Source organism: Pituophis catenifer, unplaced genomic scaffold (genome assembly GCF_029215685.1).
Source record: "Pituophis catenifer annectens isolate HBS135680 unplaced genomic scaffold, rPitCat1.0.hap2 SCAF_3, whole genome shotgun sequence".
Lineage (NCBI taxonomy): Eukaryota > Metazoa > Chordata > Lepidosauria > Squamata > Colubridae > Pituophis > Pituophis catenifer.
This window is the reverse complement of record NW_027256883.1, coordinates 41,874,512-41,895,433: the sequence shown is the minus strand read 5'-3', so window position 1 is coordinate 41,895,433 and position 20,922 is coordinate 41,874,512. Positions and strand designations below refer to the sequence as shown.

Here is a 20,922-nt window from a genome sequence, read left to right as displayed (position 1 = left end):
TATGCTCTTCTTTATATTATGGGCATTTTTTAAAATGTGTGCCTTCAAGTCAATTTTAATTCCTAGTGATTGCCCAGCAGTTCTCTTGGCAGCATTTTCAGAACTTCATCCCAGATCTGAAAGAGACTAACTGGCCCACTGTCATCTGCTGGCTTTGTGTCTAGGTTAGTACTAGAACTCATTATAAACCTGAGTTTATAATCAGTAGAATTTCTCAACCTTAATAACTTGGATTTCATAACCCAGAACTCTCCAGTCAGTGTGCTGCTTGGAGAATTCTTGGGTTGAAGTGTGCACATCTTGAAGTTACCAGGGTTAAGAAAGGTGCATAAGACAAAACTGGATCTCAAGGAAAGAAATCTTTAAAAAAAAACATTTGTTTTTTCTTTATTAAATGTCATATCAAATTCTGTACATGTTTTGTCTTAAAAATTATTTCTAGAACATTCCATCTGGACATTGATAAACCTGAAATAAGGAAAGAAATCCCTCTCTCTTTAGTTACTAAGGAAGAGAATGGACCAGAAAATCTGACAGAACATATTATTAAAGTATACACTGGTGATAAAAGAGGGGCAGGAACTGATGCCAATGTTCATATCATTTTGTTTGGCGACATGGATACATCCCATTTAATTCAACTCAAAACCTCTCTCGATCATCGAGATCCCTTCGAAAAAGGAAAGGTAAGTAATATTGCCCATACATATATTTTTTTAAAAAATTGGCCATATCAAATATTACAAGTTTTATATGAAAATATATATCCCTGAGGATTTTGCTACATATTTAATATTGAAGTGGTAATTAAGTAGATAATGCACAAATATATATATATATTGTGTGTGTGTGTGTGTGTGTGTGTGTGTATATATATATATATATATATATATATATATGTTCGTTTGTTCAAAATCGTAAATCTCCGAAAGTTCTTCACCGATTGCTTTGAAATTTTGATACAATGTTGAATTCAAATACTCACGTGTTTTTATATACCTATATTATATATATGTCACACCTGTGACAGGTAAAAACATTGAAAAACATTGAAAAACATTGAAAAACGGTGCCATCTGCTGGACGTAAAAGCAACACACGCTATACTAAATATTATACGCTTCCATTTCAATGTTTCCGATCCATTTACGATTTCCAAATTTCCAATTTTACGATTCCATTTCAATGTTTCCGATTGCATTGTTAAATTGAATTTTCATAGATTTTGATTTATTTTCATTTTGAGTTAATTATTTCATACGACATTATGTTGGAATTGAGCTGTGCCGTAATCCTCTGTAGCTCAGAGCATGTCTACTTTGCGTCTGTCCCACCAGTCTTTTTACTCGGTCGATTGGATTCAGATCTCAGTTGCCTTTCTCTACATTTCTTTTTGGACTTTAATGTCGCAGCACCACAATGGCAGATGCGACCCGGGTCTTTTCCCCTCAGCGCCGCCACCACCCAACCCAAAAGCAAAAGGCGGGAAATGTCAACCGCCGCGAAGCATTCTCCCTACTAACAGAGTATGCCGTACCTTTGGCAGGGACCCCAATGCCATCTGTGGTGCGGAGAGCTGCGAAGGTGATGGTGGTTATACCGGCAAGCCGGGAACCCAGATCTTACACCCGCAGCAAAGTATCCTCGGAGGCATCCGAAGACAAACCTCTGAATCCCCAGGAACACAAACTCATCGATGGCAGCCCGGGCGGAGGCCTCCGCTAATCCCACGACCCGCAGCTCTCCCAATACAAGCACCAAATAGGTAAAAGTCCAAGAAAGCAATTGATTAAGTGACATTAAAGTCCAAAAAGAAACGTAGAGAAAGGCAACTCAGGTCTGAATCCAATCGACCGAGTGAAAAGACTGGTGGGACAGAGGCAAAGTAGGGGTGACCTGAGCTACAGAGGGACGTTATTGGCACTCGGTCAAAAAATATTGTATACCCACAAGACTGGGCCACAGCAACGCGTGGCCGGGTACAGCTAGTTCTAATATATAAATGTGTGTGTGAATGTGTTCATGTGTGTGTGTGTGTGTGTGTTGTGTGTGTGTGTGTGAGGACGCAAGTGCGAGGCCAACAGGAGTGGGAGTGCAGCTACTGCTGGCCCTGCCCTCTCCGTCCCACTGTCTGCTTGCCCATGGCTGAAACGGGCCAAAATCTTGGCATGCCACAGCCTCTACCTGCTCTGCCTGCTGGTCCAACTTCTGCTGGGACACTTCTCGGCCATGGGGGCTCGCCAGGGCTCTTTGCCATCCTGGCAGGGTGGGTGGAGGCCATGGCGTGCCAAGAGCTTGGCCCTGATTGAGGCACAGGGCAAGCAGACAGTGGGATGGAGAGGACGGGGCTGGTGGTAGCTGCACTCCCACTCCTGTTGGCCTCGCACTTGCGTCCTCACACACACACACACAACACACACTTTTCACCCAGAGGGAGATGAAGCTTTGTCTGCTTGAAAAGGGGACAGTTTGAAATGGAACTAATTACTCCATTTCAAACCGTCCCCTTTGCAAGCACATGGAGCTTTAAGTTTCCGCCATCTGGAGAATGGCTTTCTGCCATGAAAAGCTCCACTGGTGCAAGAAGCCCCACCTCATACAGCCAGACATGGGTGGGCTTAATTAGGGCTTATTTTGGGCGGTACAGCTTATATCAGGTGCACGGGTAAAAATCAAGCTACATCTTATTTTCAGGATAGGTCTTATTTTCGGGGAAACACGGGTATATATATATTTTCAATGAATATATATATTTATATTTGTGCATTATGATAAACCTGTTTACTATCTCATTCATTCATTGATCTTGTGCCAGATAGCATGGCAAAGTATACATTTCTTTTTGCTGATATTCTTATTACTTTTGTAGTGTCTGGCCAATGCTACTTTAAAAACTGGTGGTACAACCAGATTTAGAGCTATATAGATGGAGGAGGGATAATCGTCCTTGGGATGAGCCTTGTCCAGCACATTGCCTTTAGAATTCCAATTTATTCTTGCAAGCTTGATGTGAAGATTAAAACGGGGAAGTGGGAAAGATAAAAGAACTGGAGGAGCTCCATTTTAGGGAGCAGTTCATCCTCCAGTTTCTTCCAATGGACAGCAGAAGAGGAGGTAACTTTTTAAAATCTGAGTCTTAGGTTACACACAAAATGCTGAATTAAGAGAATAGACTATATTAAACCATTGTTTCCCTATTGTATTTAAAGTTGTTCTCAATGGGAGTTTATCTTGGTGCTGAGTGCTCTGGGTTTTGACATCAAAGACTTAATCTTAGTACAATTTGGTGTATTCTGCAAATGTAGTCAATGAGGCAAATATGAATATGGCAACTTTTTCTTTGGTGGGATTAATTGCCATTGGCTGTTAATGTACACTTATTGTAAACAGAGTGTCCTATCACATAAAAGGTATAAGTAACATGTTATATTCTGCTAGAGAAAAATATTCCAGAATCTGCTTAACTTTCCTTTATCCTTCTGACCCTGAACAAATTCATTTTTGTCTTTAGAGAATTAATTTAACATGAAAGAAACAGTTTTGTAGAGGTCAAACAGTTGTTCCTCTTGAAAAAAAAATGCCAGCATTGCCAAAAATAACACTAAAAATGAAAAAAAATATATTTTAAACCAACTTAGTAGGCTATTTGAAAGATTTCGTCATAATTAGAATCTAATGACTTCTCTTTATGTCTTCAAACAAAGGTTTATGTATCATTAAAAAGAATCATATAAAAATGGAAAATACAAGGTGTTTTTTTCAAACTAGCTGGAAGTTCATTATTTTTTAAAATTATTTTCTGACATTAATAAGAATTGCACCAGCATAAATTTTCTTATTCTTTTTGCTGATAATACAGCCACTTTTTTGAATTGTCAAAGGTAGCCTCAAGTACCATATTTTTCAGATACACATTAGTTTTTGAGGGAGATATAAGATACACATTAGTTTTGGGGAGGACAAGAAGAAAAAAAATTCTGCCTCTGTATATCAGCATCCATTGGTATTCATCTGGCTAGTGTCCTTGTAGCAAACAGCCTGGTCAGCTTCAGCATGTTATAGCAGCCTGATTCAGCATGAGCAGCTGATTGGCGGTTGGATCAGCCTTGTGGAATACCGCCAATCAGCTGTTCCAGGCTGTGGGGATTGCCACAGCCCATTGCCGCTTCTGTGTGTCGCATTTTTGGCCTCCGTGCATCGGGTTATCTGCCTCCTCATGCTCCATTTTAGACCCCTTCCAGGCTACCGGGATCGCCACAGCACATTGCCGTGTGTCACCAATCGCTGCCTACATGCCCCGTTTTTGGTCTCTGCGCATTGCATTTTTGGTCCGTTCCAGGTGGCAGGGATCGCCACCACCGATTGGCACCACCTGGAACCGGCTGAAAACACGACACATTGAGGCCAAAAACAGGGCATGCAGAGGCTGAAAATGTGATGCGCGGAGGCCAAAAATGCAACACACTGAGGTGATGTGCTGTGGTGATTCCCGCAGCCAGGTCAAATCAGGGTGTGCAGAGGCTGATAACACAAGGAGGCTGAAAACAGCAGAAGGGTGGAGGCCGGCGGGTGGGCAGGGCTTCAGCAATATTTGCTGTATAAGAAGCACAGACATTTCCACCCATTTTGGGGGAGGGGAAGTGCATCTTATACTCTGAAAAATACGGTGCATGTCGTATTTTTAATAATTAAGAATAATTAAGAAAGCAGAAGAGAGATCTGAATTTGAAGGGCAAAATGTGACTGGAGTTATTGAGCATTTATATGGTGCCCTCCTTAGTCTGCTTGAGAACCCAGGAAGTCACCTCTGGTTGAAGATGATTTGTAGGTGCCTGTATATACTGTGGCCATCTACACACAGTGCAAATAACATTTTCTTTTTCAAATCCAGATTGCTGCACAGTTCCAGTTACTATTTATTCATCTGACTAATGAAGCTGAATATGTCTGTTATTGTGACAAAAAGCAAATCTGTATACAATTCTTTTTTTTTTTTTTAATATCTGGGAGAATTAAATTCTTGAACCAGCTATTTTTATGCCGTTTCTTAGGTATCAGAAAAATATTCTTGATTTTCTTTTATTTTTAAACATGGTTTATTTCGATGAAGGCAGAATGCTAGATTACTTTTCCTCTTTCAGGTTTTTAATTCAAACATTTTTTAGTTGTTCATAGTTATTTTACTTGAAATTTTGAAATGTGATTGAAAAAATATTAGAACTAATCTTTTTGGATTAGCCCAAAGCTACAGCTCCTTTTTAGGCTGGTTTTCCTTCTTGTTCAGGACCATGTGGTAGAAAGAATTTAGACAAAAACAAAAATTATTCTTCTATCTGATATCTTCAGTGATAATAAAAAATCCTATATATCCTTGACCCTGCTTTAATTCAGACTAGTTCTTATCAAAGAACTTGAGAGAAACCAAGGGGTTGCCAAACGTATAGATATTTGGAAAATCTCCAGACTATTTGGCAGTTCTGGTTTCTTGGCAGAGGGACACGGAGCTTCATATGCAATGACTGTGGCATGTATTTTGATGCAAAGGATGCAGCTGAACTATATTTAGGGAAGCATTCACACCAAGTAAACATAGCATTTTCCAAAGTTTGACCTATCATAATTGAAAAGCTAATTCTATTTTTCATTTTAAAGTCTGATACATTCAAAATTAAGACAAAGAATATTGGAAGGCTGCAGAAGATTGAAATTGGGCACGATGGGAAAGGGTTTGGTAAGTGTATTTGCATGACTTGACTAAATTGTGTTTCATAGGTGCTATAACATACAGGTAGCCTTCACTTAATGATGCTTTTTTGGGACTGGACTCTGTAGTTAAGCAATGTGGCTATAAGTAAAAAGAACATGATGAGAAACCACACCACATATATCATATAAATCCATTTCATATTTTATGTTTTATCTAATAAATCTACTTTGGTTTTTTTCGTTTACTTTCAGAAAGCTTGATCTTTAATCCTTTCAAATAATGTCCACAAGCTGATTTCTTATCGTTTTCTCTTTGTCTCCTCTCAGAAACTCGTTCGCTAGCTTAACATATCTTTTTTGTACATCCACGTTAAAAAAGTTTTCCAAGTCATTCTTCTGATTTATTATTTGTATGTCTCCTTTACTTATTAAGACATCATCCAGTTTTGTTTGTAAATCCATTGTGCCATCTTTTTCCATATGTTTTATAGTCTGGCATTTTTTGATCCATTTGCAGATCACCCTTAGTCTATTTTGTCTAGTAAAATCTGTTCCTCTGTAGCCTCTGAAAAATCTGTTTTTATAGGTGCAAACTATCTTAAGACTAATTTCTGGACACAGTGAACCAGAGTCACTTGGTTAAGTGCCTATAAAAATTGAATGAATGAATGAATGAATGAATGAATGAATGAATGAATGAAGGAAGGAAGGAAGGAAGGAAGGAAGGAATATTCTTGATTTCTTCTACAGTCAATATTGCTCCGCTGTTATAATGAGTCTGTTCTCTTTTACTTGTAATCTTTAGTTCTCTCAGGTTTCCTCTAGTCAACCTATTCTTGTCCTGCTAAAAGTTTTAACTTTTAAAAAATCAGTATAAGCAATTTCCTAAGGTGATTAAGAGAGAAAATAGGAATACTCTGTGTCCAATTGAAGGCATTGAACTGTGGCTTAGCCAAGATTATTTTCCCTCTGGTTCCCACAGCAATAAAACCCACCAAAGATTGTTATTTTACAAGGTCTTTGTGAAAAGCTTCTATATGGAGCAAATGTTCCAGGACTGGTGATCCCAGTCCTCTCTTTGATCTGGAGGAGTTCTGAAGAGCTAATCCATTCACCAGCTACTCTTTCTTCTACAGCCATCTGTTGTGAAACCATATTCAGTTTGCCATTTTGTCTGCCATTGAAGGATGAGGCTGTAATTATAAATAAAAAATAATATGGGAGACATTTTTTTTATTTTATTTTTCACAGAAAATGATAAACGGGTGCAAAATTAATTTATGTTATTTCTGATAACTCTTAATGGACTTTTGTTGATTTGGACTGAATGATGAGATTTTGCAATTTGTTTATTGATAAGAGATGAAATATAGATTTTTTTATTAAAATACTAAACAAAGGGTTAAGTTACAGAAGTTGATTATACTTGCCTGGAGGGAGGATGTTCTGCCCCAGTTTTGGATTCCCAGAGAATGTGACACACACCAAGCTTCGCAAACACTGTTTAATTCCAAACAAACGCCTTTCAAGAATGCAGGCTTCCCATGCAAAGGGTCCTTATCAAAGTTATTAAGAACAAAGTTATTAAGAACAAAGTCTGACAAAGGTTGGCAACCAGCCCAGAAAACCAGATATGAGAAGTCGCTCACTCTCCAAGATGCTCTGTAGTAATGAGACATTGTTTCTAGCAAGAAAGCACTAGCTGCGTGTGACTTAAATAGGCTAAGGGAGTGGCCAATTATCCTCAAGCCCTACTCTCAAGTAGACCTCCTCCTCCTGAGTAGCCACTCCTGCATGCCCGATCATTGAGGAGAGGCTCCTCCACTTCGCTCTCTCCACTGAAAGGAGCCTCTGGAGGTTCTGAAGACCCTGGCTGAGTCTCTGCCTCTGGCATCATATCCTCTTCGGCCTCCTCGCTGTCCGACATGAGCACTGGCTGCGCAGTCTGCTGGCGCGACACCACACCAGCCTGCTCGTCGTTGGGATCAGCCATGATCCACGCAGGCCGCTGGTGGGCCACAACAGAGGAGGAGTCATTTCTTTATATAACTTTATTTTTTATTTTTCTCTGCACTTTTTATTCTTCTCCTTTACCTTTTATATTATTCATTTCTTTCTAAAATTTATTAGCTGTCCAGTTGCGCCCCTTTCTAGATCGGGACTCCCTACGCACAGTCACTCAGGCACTCGTCACTTCCCGCCTGGACTATTGCAACGCTCTCTACATGGGGCTCCCCCTGGGGTGCACCCGGAGGCTCCAGCTGGTCCAGAACGCGGCCGCGCAGGGGATTATGGGGGCGACGAGGCGCTCCCATGTGACACCTCTCCTGCGTGAGCTGCACTGGCTCCCGGTGGTCTTCCGGGTGCGCTTCAAGGTGTTGGTGACCACCTTTAAAGCGCTCCATGGCTTAGGGCCGGGGTACTTACAAGACCGCCTTCTGCCACCAATAGCCTCCCACCGGCCAGTACGCTCGCAGAGTGGGCCTCCTCAGGGTGCCGTCCGCCAGACAATGTCAGCTGGCGACCCCCAGGGGGAGAGCCCACCCTCTGGAACAACCTCCCCCCAGAAATACGTACAATAACAGACCTCCGGATTTTTCGTCGGGCCCTGAAAACCTATTTATTTCAAGTAGCTGGGCTGGCTTGAGTTAAATTTTAAATTGATTTTAAATTGGGTTGTTTTAATTTACGGCCAAAATATTTAATTATTTTAAACTGTTTTTAAATTTTGTATGTTCTGTTTTTTACTTTGGCTGTTCACTGCCCTGAGTCCTATTTGGAGAAGGGCGGTATAGAAATGGAAACAAATAAAATAAATAAATAAATAAATAAATCTTACCACAAGGCAACTCTGGGCTTATGCTTGCTTTGCATCATTTTATCTTTATATTTGAAATCCTTAAAAAAATAATAGTATCTAACAAAATATGACCATTGCATTTAGCAATGGCAGTTCCAACAGTCCCAATTGTCATTAAGCAAGGAGAGTGCATGTTGTTAAATGACCAGCCGACATGACCGTGAATTATGACTTCCTGCTGACTGACTTGCTAGCTCTTGTCACTCAGTTGAATATATTTCACAGGATAATTCTGCTTAATGACACTGTAGAGAGTCAAAAAGTCACCTCTTATATTTTTTCATCAAGTGAGTAAAAAATAATATCTTGTCACTGTTTAGTTGACTTGATTGACATTTGGAAACTGAGTCTAGACAGCCTTGTTGACAGAATTAGCATGTGGTAGCCAGCTTATCCTTGTTTGTGAAATGATTTGGGTAACTTTATGTTTGTATGAATAGTAGCTGCAGCTTTTATTCAGGCATTTGAAAATGGCCTGACCTAGGCCAGTCAGATCTTTATTCTCATTATTATTTTTTACAGCAAGTGGCTGGTTTCTTGAAAAGGTAGAAATTACAGATATGTCTACAAATGAACTCTACAGCTTTAGGTGTAACAGGTATGTTTTGCTTGTTTAGATTTCTATTGTTACAACATTCAACAGAAATATTAACTAACCAATATGGCTGGTAGTACAGTGGTTAGAATGCAGCATTGCAAGCTAACTCTGCCCGCAGCCTGGAGTTTGATCCTGACCAGCTCAAGGTTTACTCAGTCATCCTTCCAGGGTCAATAAAATAAGGACCCAGATTGTTGGGGAAAATATGCTGACTCTGTAAACAGAGAATGCTGTAAAAGCACTGTGGGGCAGTATATACCATATTTTTCGCACTATAAGACAAACCTATCTTTCGGGGAGGAAAACAAGAAAAAAAAATGCCTCTGCCTCCCAGCAATTTGTCTCCTTGCAGCAAACAGCAAACAGCCTGATCAGTTTCAGCACAGCCTGATTTAGTACGAGCAGCTGATTGGTGGTTGGATATGCCTCCCGGAATACTGCCAATCAGATGTTCCAGGATGCGGGGATCACTGCTGCCCATTACTGTTGTCACTGCCCATCGTCACTGCTGCCTATCGCCACCTCCCTGCACCCCATTTTTGGCCTCTGCGTGCCTCATTTTCAGCCTGTTCAAGGCAGCGGGGATAGGCAGCAGCGGTAAGCTCCACCACCTGGAACAGGCCAAAAATGGGGCACACAGAGGCGGTAATAGGTGACAGCAGCAATGGGCAGCAACAGTGGCAACAGCTAATCTGGGAGGCAGATCCAACCATCAATCAGCTGCTTGTGCTAAATCAGGCTATACTGAAGGCAGAAGCCAAAGGGTAGGGGTAGGCAGGTGGGCAGGGCTTCAGCAACATTCACTCTATAAGACACACAGACATTTCCACCCTCTTTTGGGGGGGGGGAAGTGCATCTTATACATTGAAAAATATGGTAAGTCTAAGCGCCACTGCTATTGCTAATATTACACACCAGGACATATTTTTTTCCTTTTCCAAGGAGAAGGAAAATCACAGATGCAAGGGAAATTGAGAATCAGTAGGTCTGAGCTTCAGGCTATGAAACAGAGGGATTAGTAAGTGGTCAACAGCATGTTCACTCAATGCAAATGAAATCCACAAAATCCCCATGGTTTTCATGTCTACAGGAACTTCCCCAAACTGTGCCTTTCAGATATGTTGAATTACAACTCCCATAGTTCCCAGTTGGCATGATCAATGGAATTAGGATGGGAAAGTCTGATCAAATGTACCTTCTCTTTCAATAATATATATATATATATATTCTTTATCAGATGGCTGGCTAAAGATGAAGATGATGGACGCACAGTAGTACAGCTTTACATATAATTTTCTGAAATATATTTGAATGTGCTTCCCCCTTCACTTCAAGCTGATTCAGTTTATTTGTATATCCTAATTATGAAAGAACTATAATTATCATGAAGCAATATCAAAACAATTTATCACTTTTTAATAATTTCATTGAGAATGACTCTAAGCATTCTAAACACTTTTATTCAATTATAGAATAAAAGAAATTCATTGTTCTATATGTCTTAGTATCATTGATACTTTCACAACATTTAAAATTGACAGGGTTTTTATATATAGGAAAAAGAAAAGGCAATTTATGTCAGTCATGAGCAAGCACATAATGAAATCTTTTATTGGAAGTTTATTTTTATATAAATGAAAGTACATTTTTGGTAACATCATTCACAAGTAGCTTATTCTAGTAGACAAAATATTTTCAAAATGGTTATAGAAAACTGTGGCACCCACATGAAATATTTGCTTTATAAAGAATACTTTTGAAGCCAAATCCCAAGAAGACTCACTGAACTGTGTCTTCTCATCCTCATTCCAATGGTGACAGTACTTATATTGTGTGCATATCAGAAGGAAGGAAGAATTGTAAATATTTCTTTCTTATGTCTATAAATAATCTTATTGTGAAAATGGCATATCACTTTTTGAGGAAATGGTAAGTTTATAATGATAGTTAGATGGAACTAAAAAGCTTTTTATGCAATCATTTGTCAAGGTACACTGTTCAAATAACCAAATAATGAGAAATCAAAGAAAAATGTATAGGTTTTATAAAAAGCTATAAAACTGTATGCTTTATTTTAATGTATATTCATTTTGAAAATTAAGAACTCTTTGTCAAAATGCTAATCAATAATATTCTTAGATATAAGAATAAATATTTATAATAGTACTATGTTAAAAATAACAATATTTTCTGATTAAACAAGGAAATGGTTTTAATTGTTTTACTAAAAAGTCTATATTTCTTCTTGCATTTCTAGGATAGATACTGAAATGAGTGTAAAATGTGATCCCTAGAGTGCAGAAATGAGTTTAGTCAGTATCCGTATTCATTATACAGAATCACTTTAAACTTTTGTTCTAGTGTGTCTTTCATTAATAGTTTGCAATATGAACTTGCCTGATGCCAAGTGTAAACAATACTACCTTACTTCATTTACCTCAATAATACTCAGTAACATCTTTCAAAAGTTTATTTGGTCCTTTTGTCCTATTTAAAACGAGGCCCTGGGAAAATATAACATACTGTTGAATGGTTTTTTAAAGAGCAATTCAAACAGTATTTGCAAAACCCACAAGGGAAATTTCAACAGGAGTTCCATTTTGCTGACCTAAAGCAAAAGATTCCTGGAAATTGAGCAGCTGAGGTCATTTTCAATAGAAGACAGATCAGTTTATATACAAGATTTATATTCATTATTTTCTTAATTTCCATTTAAAGCCATAATATTTTACCATATATTGGTAAATATATACCATATATTGAGATATTTCTGAGGAATAGGACAATAATTTCAATTTAATCCAAGTATTTTATGATTAGTGTATCAATGAAACTACTGTGAGAGTAATTTCTCATGAAATGGCTTATTATGTGAAAACTGCAATCTACAACTTAAATTGATCTCCATAAGATGGCCATAATTGCAAAGTAGAACAGATATGTTATCATACAGGTGATTTAGTTCAAAATCAATCTGCATCCTTGATTATATATTTCTGAACCATGATTCAGATTTTCCAAAAGTAAAGTATTCAGATTGAGTTTTAGTTTCTTAGTTTCTTAGTTTAATTAATAAACTTTGGCAGCAAGTATTACAGATTATGTGAGATTCATTGATTTCTTTTTGTGAGTGAATTACATATTGTATTAAAAATGTGCCTATTTGCTGTGGGACTCATGCAGCAAATGAAAACTCATACCTCATAACAAAAGGGTACAGTTCAGTAATGCTACAACTCATAACAAATAATCTATGGAAAAGTAAATCCAATATTTAAAAAGAGGATAGGCTTACTATTGAAGTATCAATATGATCAGTGAGCAGTGCATTGTTTCTGTCAGGAATGGTTTTCTACCTCACCAGGGTACATGCTGACTCGTGTAATTTTGTTACACTGCATGTAAGAAAGCACTCTATCTATGGTTTACATCTAAATCAGGAATACAAAATGTGGCTATCCAGATATTGTTGAATCACAACTTTCACAATTGTTATTGTGGCTCAGATACATCTGAAACAGCACATTTTTTGTTCCTATGAAACTCTGATATTAGACAATTTTGAAAGATATCATGAAAAAGAAAAAAAAACCCACCTGAACCACAAGATGTGTAGCAAATTAGTTTGATAAACAGACGAACAAACAAAATTTAAAAATCAAATATTTATTTCAATAGTTTCCATGGCTTCCTGTGCAAACTTGCAAAAACAAAAGCCATTGTCTCAACTTCATTTTGGATCTTTTTTTTTCTTTTTTTTTGCAAATGTTGATCATTTTCACAATCTTGACTGATGTTTGGAGTCATTCTGATGTTAGACATTACTTATATGATAAAATAAGCCTTGAATTATGAAATTCTTGTATTTATCTTCGACATTCAATCAATTTATAAAATAAAGAGAACTTTCATGAAATAAAGTAGTATATGCATATTTGTATAAATTACTGTCAACAAGGTTAATTCAACAAGATTGGAATGAAAGAAATATTTTGTTATATTAGTGCATAAAAATTAAGACATGTTATTGAATGACATTTGTGGGGGCTTCATTGTGAAAATTTTAAGGCTAAAATCTGACCTACTCTTAATTGGAAATAAATTGCTTTGATATTCATAAAAGTTCTAAATTAATTTGTTTAAGACAGCAATTAAACATGAAAAAATTCTCAGTAGATTTCTAAGTAATCAATCATGTCAAAATATATTTTAGATGCCTCAGATATGCGAAAGAAGTGAATTTTATAACAGAAAACTCTAAAGTCTAGCCTTCAACCAGTTTCTATAGAGACAGATTTTTAAAAAATGTTTACATCTATCCATAAATAACTCAGACAATGGGTACAGAAATGGTACTCAGCTACAGCTTCTATTCCCTTTACAGAAGACAACAGCCTTGACCTGCTGATGTGCTAAAACAATATACATTAAGGATTTAATGTGATTTTATTAGAGAAGTAAAATGGGGAAATAGAATTTATCTCTTTCACAAAGCAGTGTTTTGTTATTCTTTGACAAATGTTTACATACCTTTGATACCATACTAAATGATCAAAATTATGCCAAATTTGTACTTTAGTAAGGAATAATGTCTCAAGCAGCTTAAAGGTAGAAATGAGAAATGGGATACTTTGGCATAATTTCATGAATTTGTAGCATGAAACCAAACACTGCAAAATTGTTTTGGAAATTATAGCTCATATAAACTATATTTCATGCAACTCTAAAGCTTTACCACCACAGTAAAACAGTAAGAAAACATGCACACTAGACCACTGTTTCTAACCTTGCAATTTTAAGATGGGTGGACTTCAACTCCCAGAATTCCTCAGTCAGCCATGCTAGTTGGGGAATTCTGAAAGTTGAAATCCACTCATCTTTGTCAAAAATGCTGCACTAGATAGTATACACACACACACACACACACAAAATAAGCTAATAGTTATTATAGTTATATCTTAAACAACTTAGATAGGAATTATTGTTATATATGTATGTCTTAATCCAGCATCTAAATGGGTTCAAATGGTTTAAATGGATTTTCAGAGGAGTAAAGGCGGCGTGGGAACAAACAAGGAATCTCATAGAAATTCTCCTATTTATAGGATTCTAGCGTCCAAATGTTGTGTTATATTACTTCTATAGTTTTGTATTGATTTTTTTTAAAAAAACTTCAGTTAGCTGCCTCTGTATTAGGACAAACTTAAAATATTTTATATTTGTAAAAAATGGTTTTCTGTGTCATGACTCAGGTAAAAATTTTCTCCTTTATTTCTATAAAATAACTTAATAATTTTAAATTGGGGTATTTTAAATTTTTGGGGTTTTAAATCGGCCAAATTTATTTAATTATTTTAATTTTTAATTATTGTTGTGTCTTGTGTTTTTAAATTGGCTGTACACCGCCCTGAGTCCTTCGGGAGAAGGGCGGTATAGAAATAAAATTATTATTATTATTATTATACACGGGAGAAGCGTGAAAAACCTCAATTTTCATTAATATTTTTTTCTTTAAGAAACAGTAAACCTGTTCTTTATGGAACAAAGGCATTCTTACTTATACTCTAGTGGAGCCTCATTCAGGAAGTGGTTAGATTAGATGATCTTTAATATAACTTTTAGATCTTGATTCTGTATCTTGATTCACATATAAAAATTTGGAAGGATTTATATAATTGTAATCAATATTCTAACTCTTAGATCATAATAGAATAAGGACTATGGGCTCATATCTTTGGGCACAATTTGCTGCATTTTTAACTAATAATTTTATTTTATAGAATACAATTACAATAATACTATTCCAAAACATTCTGTTATATTGTTTCAAAAGTCTTCTTGTACCAGATCCTCACTTAGAATATTATCATGGTGTCTTCAAAGACTCTCTAAAGTGCAGTATGTTTTATTTTGAATAGACACATGTGGGATTATACTCTAATGTCATTGTCATATTATTTGCTTACAACTCTTGTCCTTTTTCTCTTCCTTTTTCTCCTTTTCCTCTGTTCTCTGCTCACTGTCAAAGCATAGATTAAATATTTTTCTTCAAAATCTCACATGGTCTTTGAAGTTGATAGAAACATATAAAGGACTGTGTTAAAACAGTTTCTAAGCATGCTAATTTTGTTTGCATTATGTTAAATACGAATATTTTGTACACAATTGTATCTTTTAATGAGCTTAATTGAGAAATTTAGCAACCATAAAATAAGTGGACTGTATTTGCAATTCTTCATTTAATAAAAAGGTTTCACTGTTGAGCACAGGGGATGAGTCTGTGCTGTCTGCATCTCAGACTGAAGCGCAAATGGTTCCTGTAGTCTGCAATTTTTCTGGAAATCCATTCATACTCCTTCACCATTTGAAGGGTGTTCATCCCAAAGTGCATAGCTGAACGTCTATGGAGATTCTCAATCATCCAGGTCATGGTTGTCCCAAAAGTACTTTTTCAAGAAGCAACTGGACTTTCTGGTTTTTCTTTGAAGACATTTCCACTGCTTAGATAAGAAGCAAAATGTCTTCAAAGAAAAAACAGAAAGTCCAGTTGCCTCTTCAAAAAGCACCTTTGAGAATGAGAAGTGTGATTATAGTAATTCTAATATAGTAAAACTATTCATAGTAGTTTATTATTCTTGCATCACTTGTGAAATCCATTTTGCAGAATTTCAGACAGTCATAAATTACAGTACAGCAGGAGTGCCATTGGCCGCATCCGGCCTGCAGGGCTGTCCTGGAAAATGTACGGGGCTGGCCCACATCGCTTTGGCCCTGACTACCCACATCACTTCAACCTGGTCTACCCAATGTGAAGAGGTAACATTGGGCCAACATTGCTTCAGCCCCGTCTACCCAATGCAAAGAGGAAACATGCCAGCAGTTTGGGGAGTAGCGTCAAGATGGCCATGCCCACTCAGCTGGCTACACCCACCCAGTCAGCCACACCCAGTGAGTGGAGTCAAGCTGGCCACACCCACCTAGTCAGCCATACCCGCCCGGCCTCCGAAGTCAGCCAAAGCCCTCAATGAAATTGAGTTTGACACCCCTACACTACAGCATAGATTTGATATTCAAAATCATTCAAGTTATTTGGTATCAGAATCCTACCCCAAAAATTCTCACTCCCCTTACACTTAAAAGAACAAGCCATCCAACAAAATCATTGAGAAACTTCCCCCCCTCCCCCATTTGGGAGAGCTAAAATCAGCAGCCTCAGATAGCATCCTCAGTGTTTAGTGCTGAGATCTACTATGTTATGGCAAGTTCAAATTATTAGATGGAAAGAAGAATTTAAAGGAAATGAAATCCTAAATTATAGTATGTATGTTCATTTATGTGTGCATACTTATACATAGACAAAAGGAATAGGCAAAGAGGAAGTCTTGAAAGAGATTAATTGGTCTGCTAATGGTTATGCTAATATGGCTCCTTAAGTAAAATGTGCTTAAAAAGGACAATTTACTTTAAAATTGTCCTTTTTAAGCATCACTATATGTAGAGATGGTGCCTGAAATCCCCAAATGTCAAAAGAAAGGAATTATTAGGTATTTATGGTGGTTATTATGTCAAGAGGTTAGAGATGAAAATCATTTTTAGAATTTCTGTTTTTCAAAAGTGGCTTTCAAGAATGTCTTGTTGCTAAAATCAATTGTGAGAGTAACTTCTCATATTGGTAAGTCCAGAAGCAAATATCAAAATGTGAACAGGCAGACAACTCTACCGTCAGAAACATGACAGGCATTCCGCATCTCTTCACTGTAAATACACACGCACACACAAAAGAGACAACAGTTTTGTCCCCAAAAATTGTTTATACATTACTTCATTCAATAAGGATTGACTGGAATTTTTCTAATCTTTTTTCTGATAAATATTGCTAACTAGGGCTCTAAGAAATTGTCCAAATTGAAGCAGAGCTTTTATTAGTCAAATATTTTATTTGACTTTTATTTTGCATTTATTGTTTTATAAGTAACTTCAGACAGGGAATATATTTAATACTCCTTCTTCCTATTTTCCCACAACAACAACCATAACCCTGTAAGGTAATTTAAGATGATAGTGAGTGACTGGCCCAGTCATCCAGCTGGCTTTTATGTCTAAGGCAGGACTAGAACTCAGTCTGCTAGTTTCTAGGCCAGCACCTTAACCACTCCACCAAACTGGCTCTTGATTAAGTAGAAAAAATGTCATTGTTTTTAGTGGTGTATGAGAAAGGCAGGACTTTAGAACAAGTGTGTGTCCATAGCAAAATACTGTTGGTGTAATATAGCCTCCAAATTTTTGAAAAAGGCTAGAGACCCATCTTCAACAACTTTAGGGAGAAGAGATTAAACCAGGGGTGAAATCCAGCAGGTTCTGACAGGTTCTGGAGAACCAGTAGTGAAAATTTTGAGCAGTTCAGAGAACCGGTAGTGAAAATTTGGAGTAGTTCAGAGAACCGGCAAATATCACCTCTGGCTAGCGCCAGAGTGGGGTGGGAATGGGGATTTTGCAGTATCCTTCCCCTGGAATGGGGTGGGAATGGAGATATTGCAGTATCCTTCTCCTGCCATGCCCACCAAGCCACGCCCACCAAGCCACACCATGCCCACAGAACCGGTAGTAAAAAAAAATTGGATTTCGCCACTGGATTAAACATATATTTTGTTGCACCATCAGTCAGTTTCTATGACATTCAACTAAGACCATAGTTAACATTGTGCTTAACATGTTTATTGCTTCATACAACTTCTGCATAGTTGTGATAAAATATGCAAAGATTAACTATCCCATTCTGAAAACTTTTGAAGTGTTTTGGGAAACTAAATTTTGGATTTAAAATTTATGTTAAGCCATATCTTCACTAGTGATTATAACATCTTGTCCACATTCACCTAATTTTAGCTTCAACATTGTTTCTAATTGTGCTTTAAGAACATGCTCGTATGAAACAGATTTCGTCTCATCCATAGCGAAGGCCATTTAACTTTGGGTTTTTTTTTCCTGATCTACTATGGATGTAATGTTTCTTATCTTCATCTGGAATATGCCTTGCTATTTGTATAACGCATAAAACTTCAGTAGCAGACATGGGAATGATGTCATAGAAACTGGGATTTACCAAGGTCTTCTTGGCAATTTTTTTATTTTTTGCTTCTGCAAACATTCCTCCTCCTGACTCCAGTCACCTCCAACTTCCCTCCTTTGCCATTTTGTTGTATGCTGCTTAATTAACAGGACCCCAAAAACGGTGCCATACAAAACTGTATCCTAGAAAACACCACACACATTAGGAATTTGAAGCACCTTATCTAGTGATTTTAGCAATACAACCATTACATGAGGTTGCTCTGATCTCTGTAAGTGACCATAAAAATTCCAGGTCCCTCCATTCCTCTAATAATCTTGATCCTCAACCAAGACCACAAGAAAAAGCAGTACATAAAGACTTGCCTCCTATTCAGAAAATATTATAGGGAGCAATTGGCAGATTTCTCCTCATCCTCTTCTTCCTCCTCCTCCTTCCAGGAATTGCCCCACATCAACTTGCTTTTCAGTAAACTGTTAGGACACTATCCCTGACTGGCCTTGCTACAGTAGCACAGAACAGCTATATAGAGACAGAAAATTATGCTGGCATGCTCTGTACAATCTCACAGCCTGGAGCACATCATGTTAAGTCAGTTGTCATGATATGCCCTACATGCTTTTCTTAAGACTGAGGAAGATCTCCTGCTTCTCTTGTCCCATGAAATCATAGAACTATGGGTAAGAAACTCTTTACTTCCACCTGACTCATCTTTTGAGCTTAGGCAAGTGTCCATCAAAAATAAGGTTCTAGAAGATCCAACTGTGCCTCACATAACTGTCAAATGCAGTGTGTCTGATGAGGGGCTAATCTTCTCTGGCCTTATTTTCAGCTCTACATAGTCAATTTCATTGACACTAATGTCCCATCATTCCCAATCAATGGAGATGCCACATGGCTTTGTGGCAGACAACAAAGGCATCTGGTATGTCAGTGTTTCTCAACCTTGGAAGCTTGAAGATGGGTGGACTTCAACTCCCAGAATCCCCCAGCCAGTGCTGCTGGCTGGGGGATTCTGGGAGTTGAAGTCCACCCATCTTCAAGCTTCCAAGGTTGACAAACACTGTGGTATGTCAAAGGTATTTCCAGCTAAGCCAAAAAGGACCAGCCAACTCCGGGCGACACTAGCCTTCTGAAACCACGCTAGCCATAGCTTGATTCCAGTGCCAATGCCAGCCTCTGACACTTACCAATGCAGAGAAGATGCTGAGCATAAAAAGGCTTTTCAGCCACGGGACCTCCTCCCTCTGCCTGGTGGCACATAAATCTGAATAGGGGAGGGTAAGCGATCTCTCCGAGGTGCCACCCGCCCCACGCGAAATGCCTCCCGCTCCCTTACACCACCTGCTGCTAACGACGCTCCTCCCGCCCCGCCCCGTGCCCTGAGGTGACAAAGCAGGCCGTGCTAATGAGGCAAACGTTTGCCTCCTCTCTCTCCCTCGCCCGGCAAAGGCGGGAAGCCGCCAGCGATTCCCGCACTGGAGGCCTCGTTTATTCCCTCTTCTCTGCACCTGTTCTCTGGAATCATCGTCCTTTGCGTCCATGGGTGGCCCCATGGGGAGCGCCAACTTCCAGAGAGCCCTGCGTTGCCAGCTTCCCTCCGGAGCTGCCCGGCCTCGTCTGAGCTTTCTCACCCGCCTTCCACCACCCCCCGAGCTCTCAACAAGCCCTCGGTACACGCCCCCCCGATCAGCACCGCTCCTCCGCGATCGATTTCAAGAGTGGCAGACCGCGGAGAAAAGGGGAGCGGCAGCAGGAAGACTAGGAGGTCGCTTCTCCAGGCAGGAGTGGAAGCGCTTGTGCCTTCAGATGTGAAGGTGTCTCTAGGTGCCTTTGGCCTCTCCGTTTATGAGATCCCTGCTCGTCCTCCTCCTCCTCCTCCTACTCCCGGTCTTTTTCGTTCCAGGCAGCCTCTCAACCAATCCTCCTTGGAAAATCTGTTGAGATACCAGCCATAATTGCTCACATTTCCTGACCGCGAGTGGATCCTTTTCTCTATCCGCGAGGGAGGAAAACCAGGGACTTTCTCCCCTTTCCTCCTAGGGCAGACCTCGCGCCCCTCCACACACAACACACACACACAGACACACACACCTCTCAGCAATCGAACAGCCGATCGGCAGTTCCCCTATGCCCCCTCAGGTCCCCTCTTCCTGTTGCATGTGTGATTTCACCGAAGTACCGTCGCTCCCCGATTTCTGTCTCTTTCACTCACACACACACACACACACACACGCCCCCTCCCCTCCTTTCTGGGCGCCACGGCTATTCCGCGTGTATGTGTGCGCGCGCGTGTCTGTATGTATGGGGGAGAGGGATGAGGTCATCCTCTTTCCTGGCGTCAGTCAGCTGGGTGGCGGCGGCGGCGGCGGCAGCAGCAGCAGCAGCAGCAGAGGCGAAGCAGAGGGGCGGGCCAGGCGGAGAAAAAGATGTGCCGGTGTAAGGACTGCTCCGCAAGCCGCTTCTGTCCGGGGCTGAGTGGGTGAGCGGGGCTCCCTGCAGGCAGGCGGCGCTCCAGCAGCGCCTGCAGGAGCCAGTGGCCCAGCCCCACCAGCTCTTTGGGAAACCTAACGAGGAGAGCGAATTGTCCGCCGAGCGAGCGAGCGAGCGAGGGGAGGGAGGGGGAGGGCTAAAGGGTGCTCCCGGACTGGGTCCCTTTCGCTGCCGCCGCCGCTTTCCATCCGCATC

At 39.3% G+C, this 20,922-nt stretch overlaps 1 protein-coding gene across 1 annotated transcript in view; it reads left to right on the top strand.

Moving 5' to 3' along the window:
* Window positions 1-10,456, top strand: part of RP1 (RP1 axonemal microtubule associated) — a 203,545-nt gene extending 193,089 nt beyond the window's left edge. Inside the window, exons 55-58 of the mRNA XM_070942296.1 lie at window positions 443-686; window positions 5,653-5,731; window positions 9,089-9,164; window positions 10,402-10,456. Of these exons, the coding sequence (XP_070798397.1) occupies window positions 443-686; window positions 5,653-5,731; window positions 9,089-9,164; window positions 10,402-10,456 (454 nt within the window). The remainder of the gene's footprint in view (window positions 1-442; window positions 687-5,652; window positions 5,732-9,088; window positions 9,165-10,401) is intronic.
* Window positions 10,457-20,922: the final 10,466 nt, after the last annotated feature.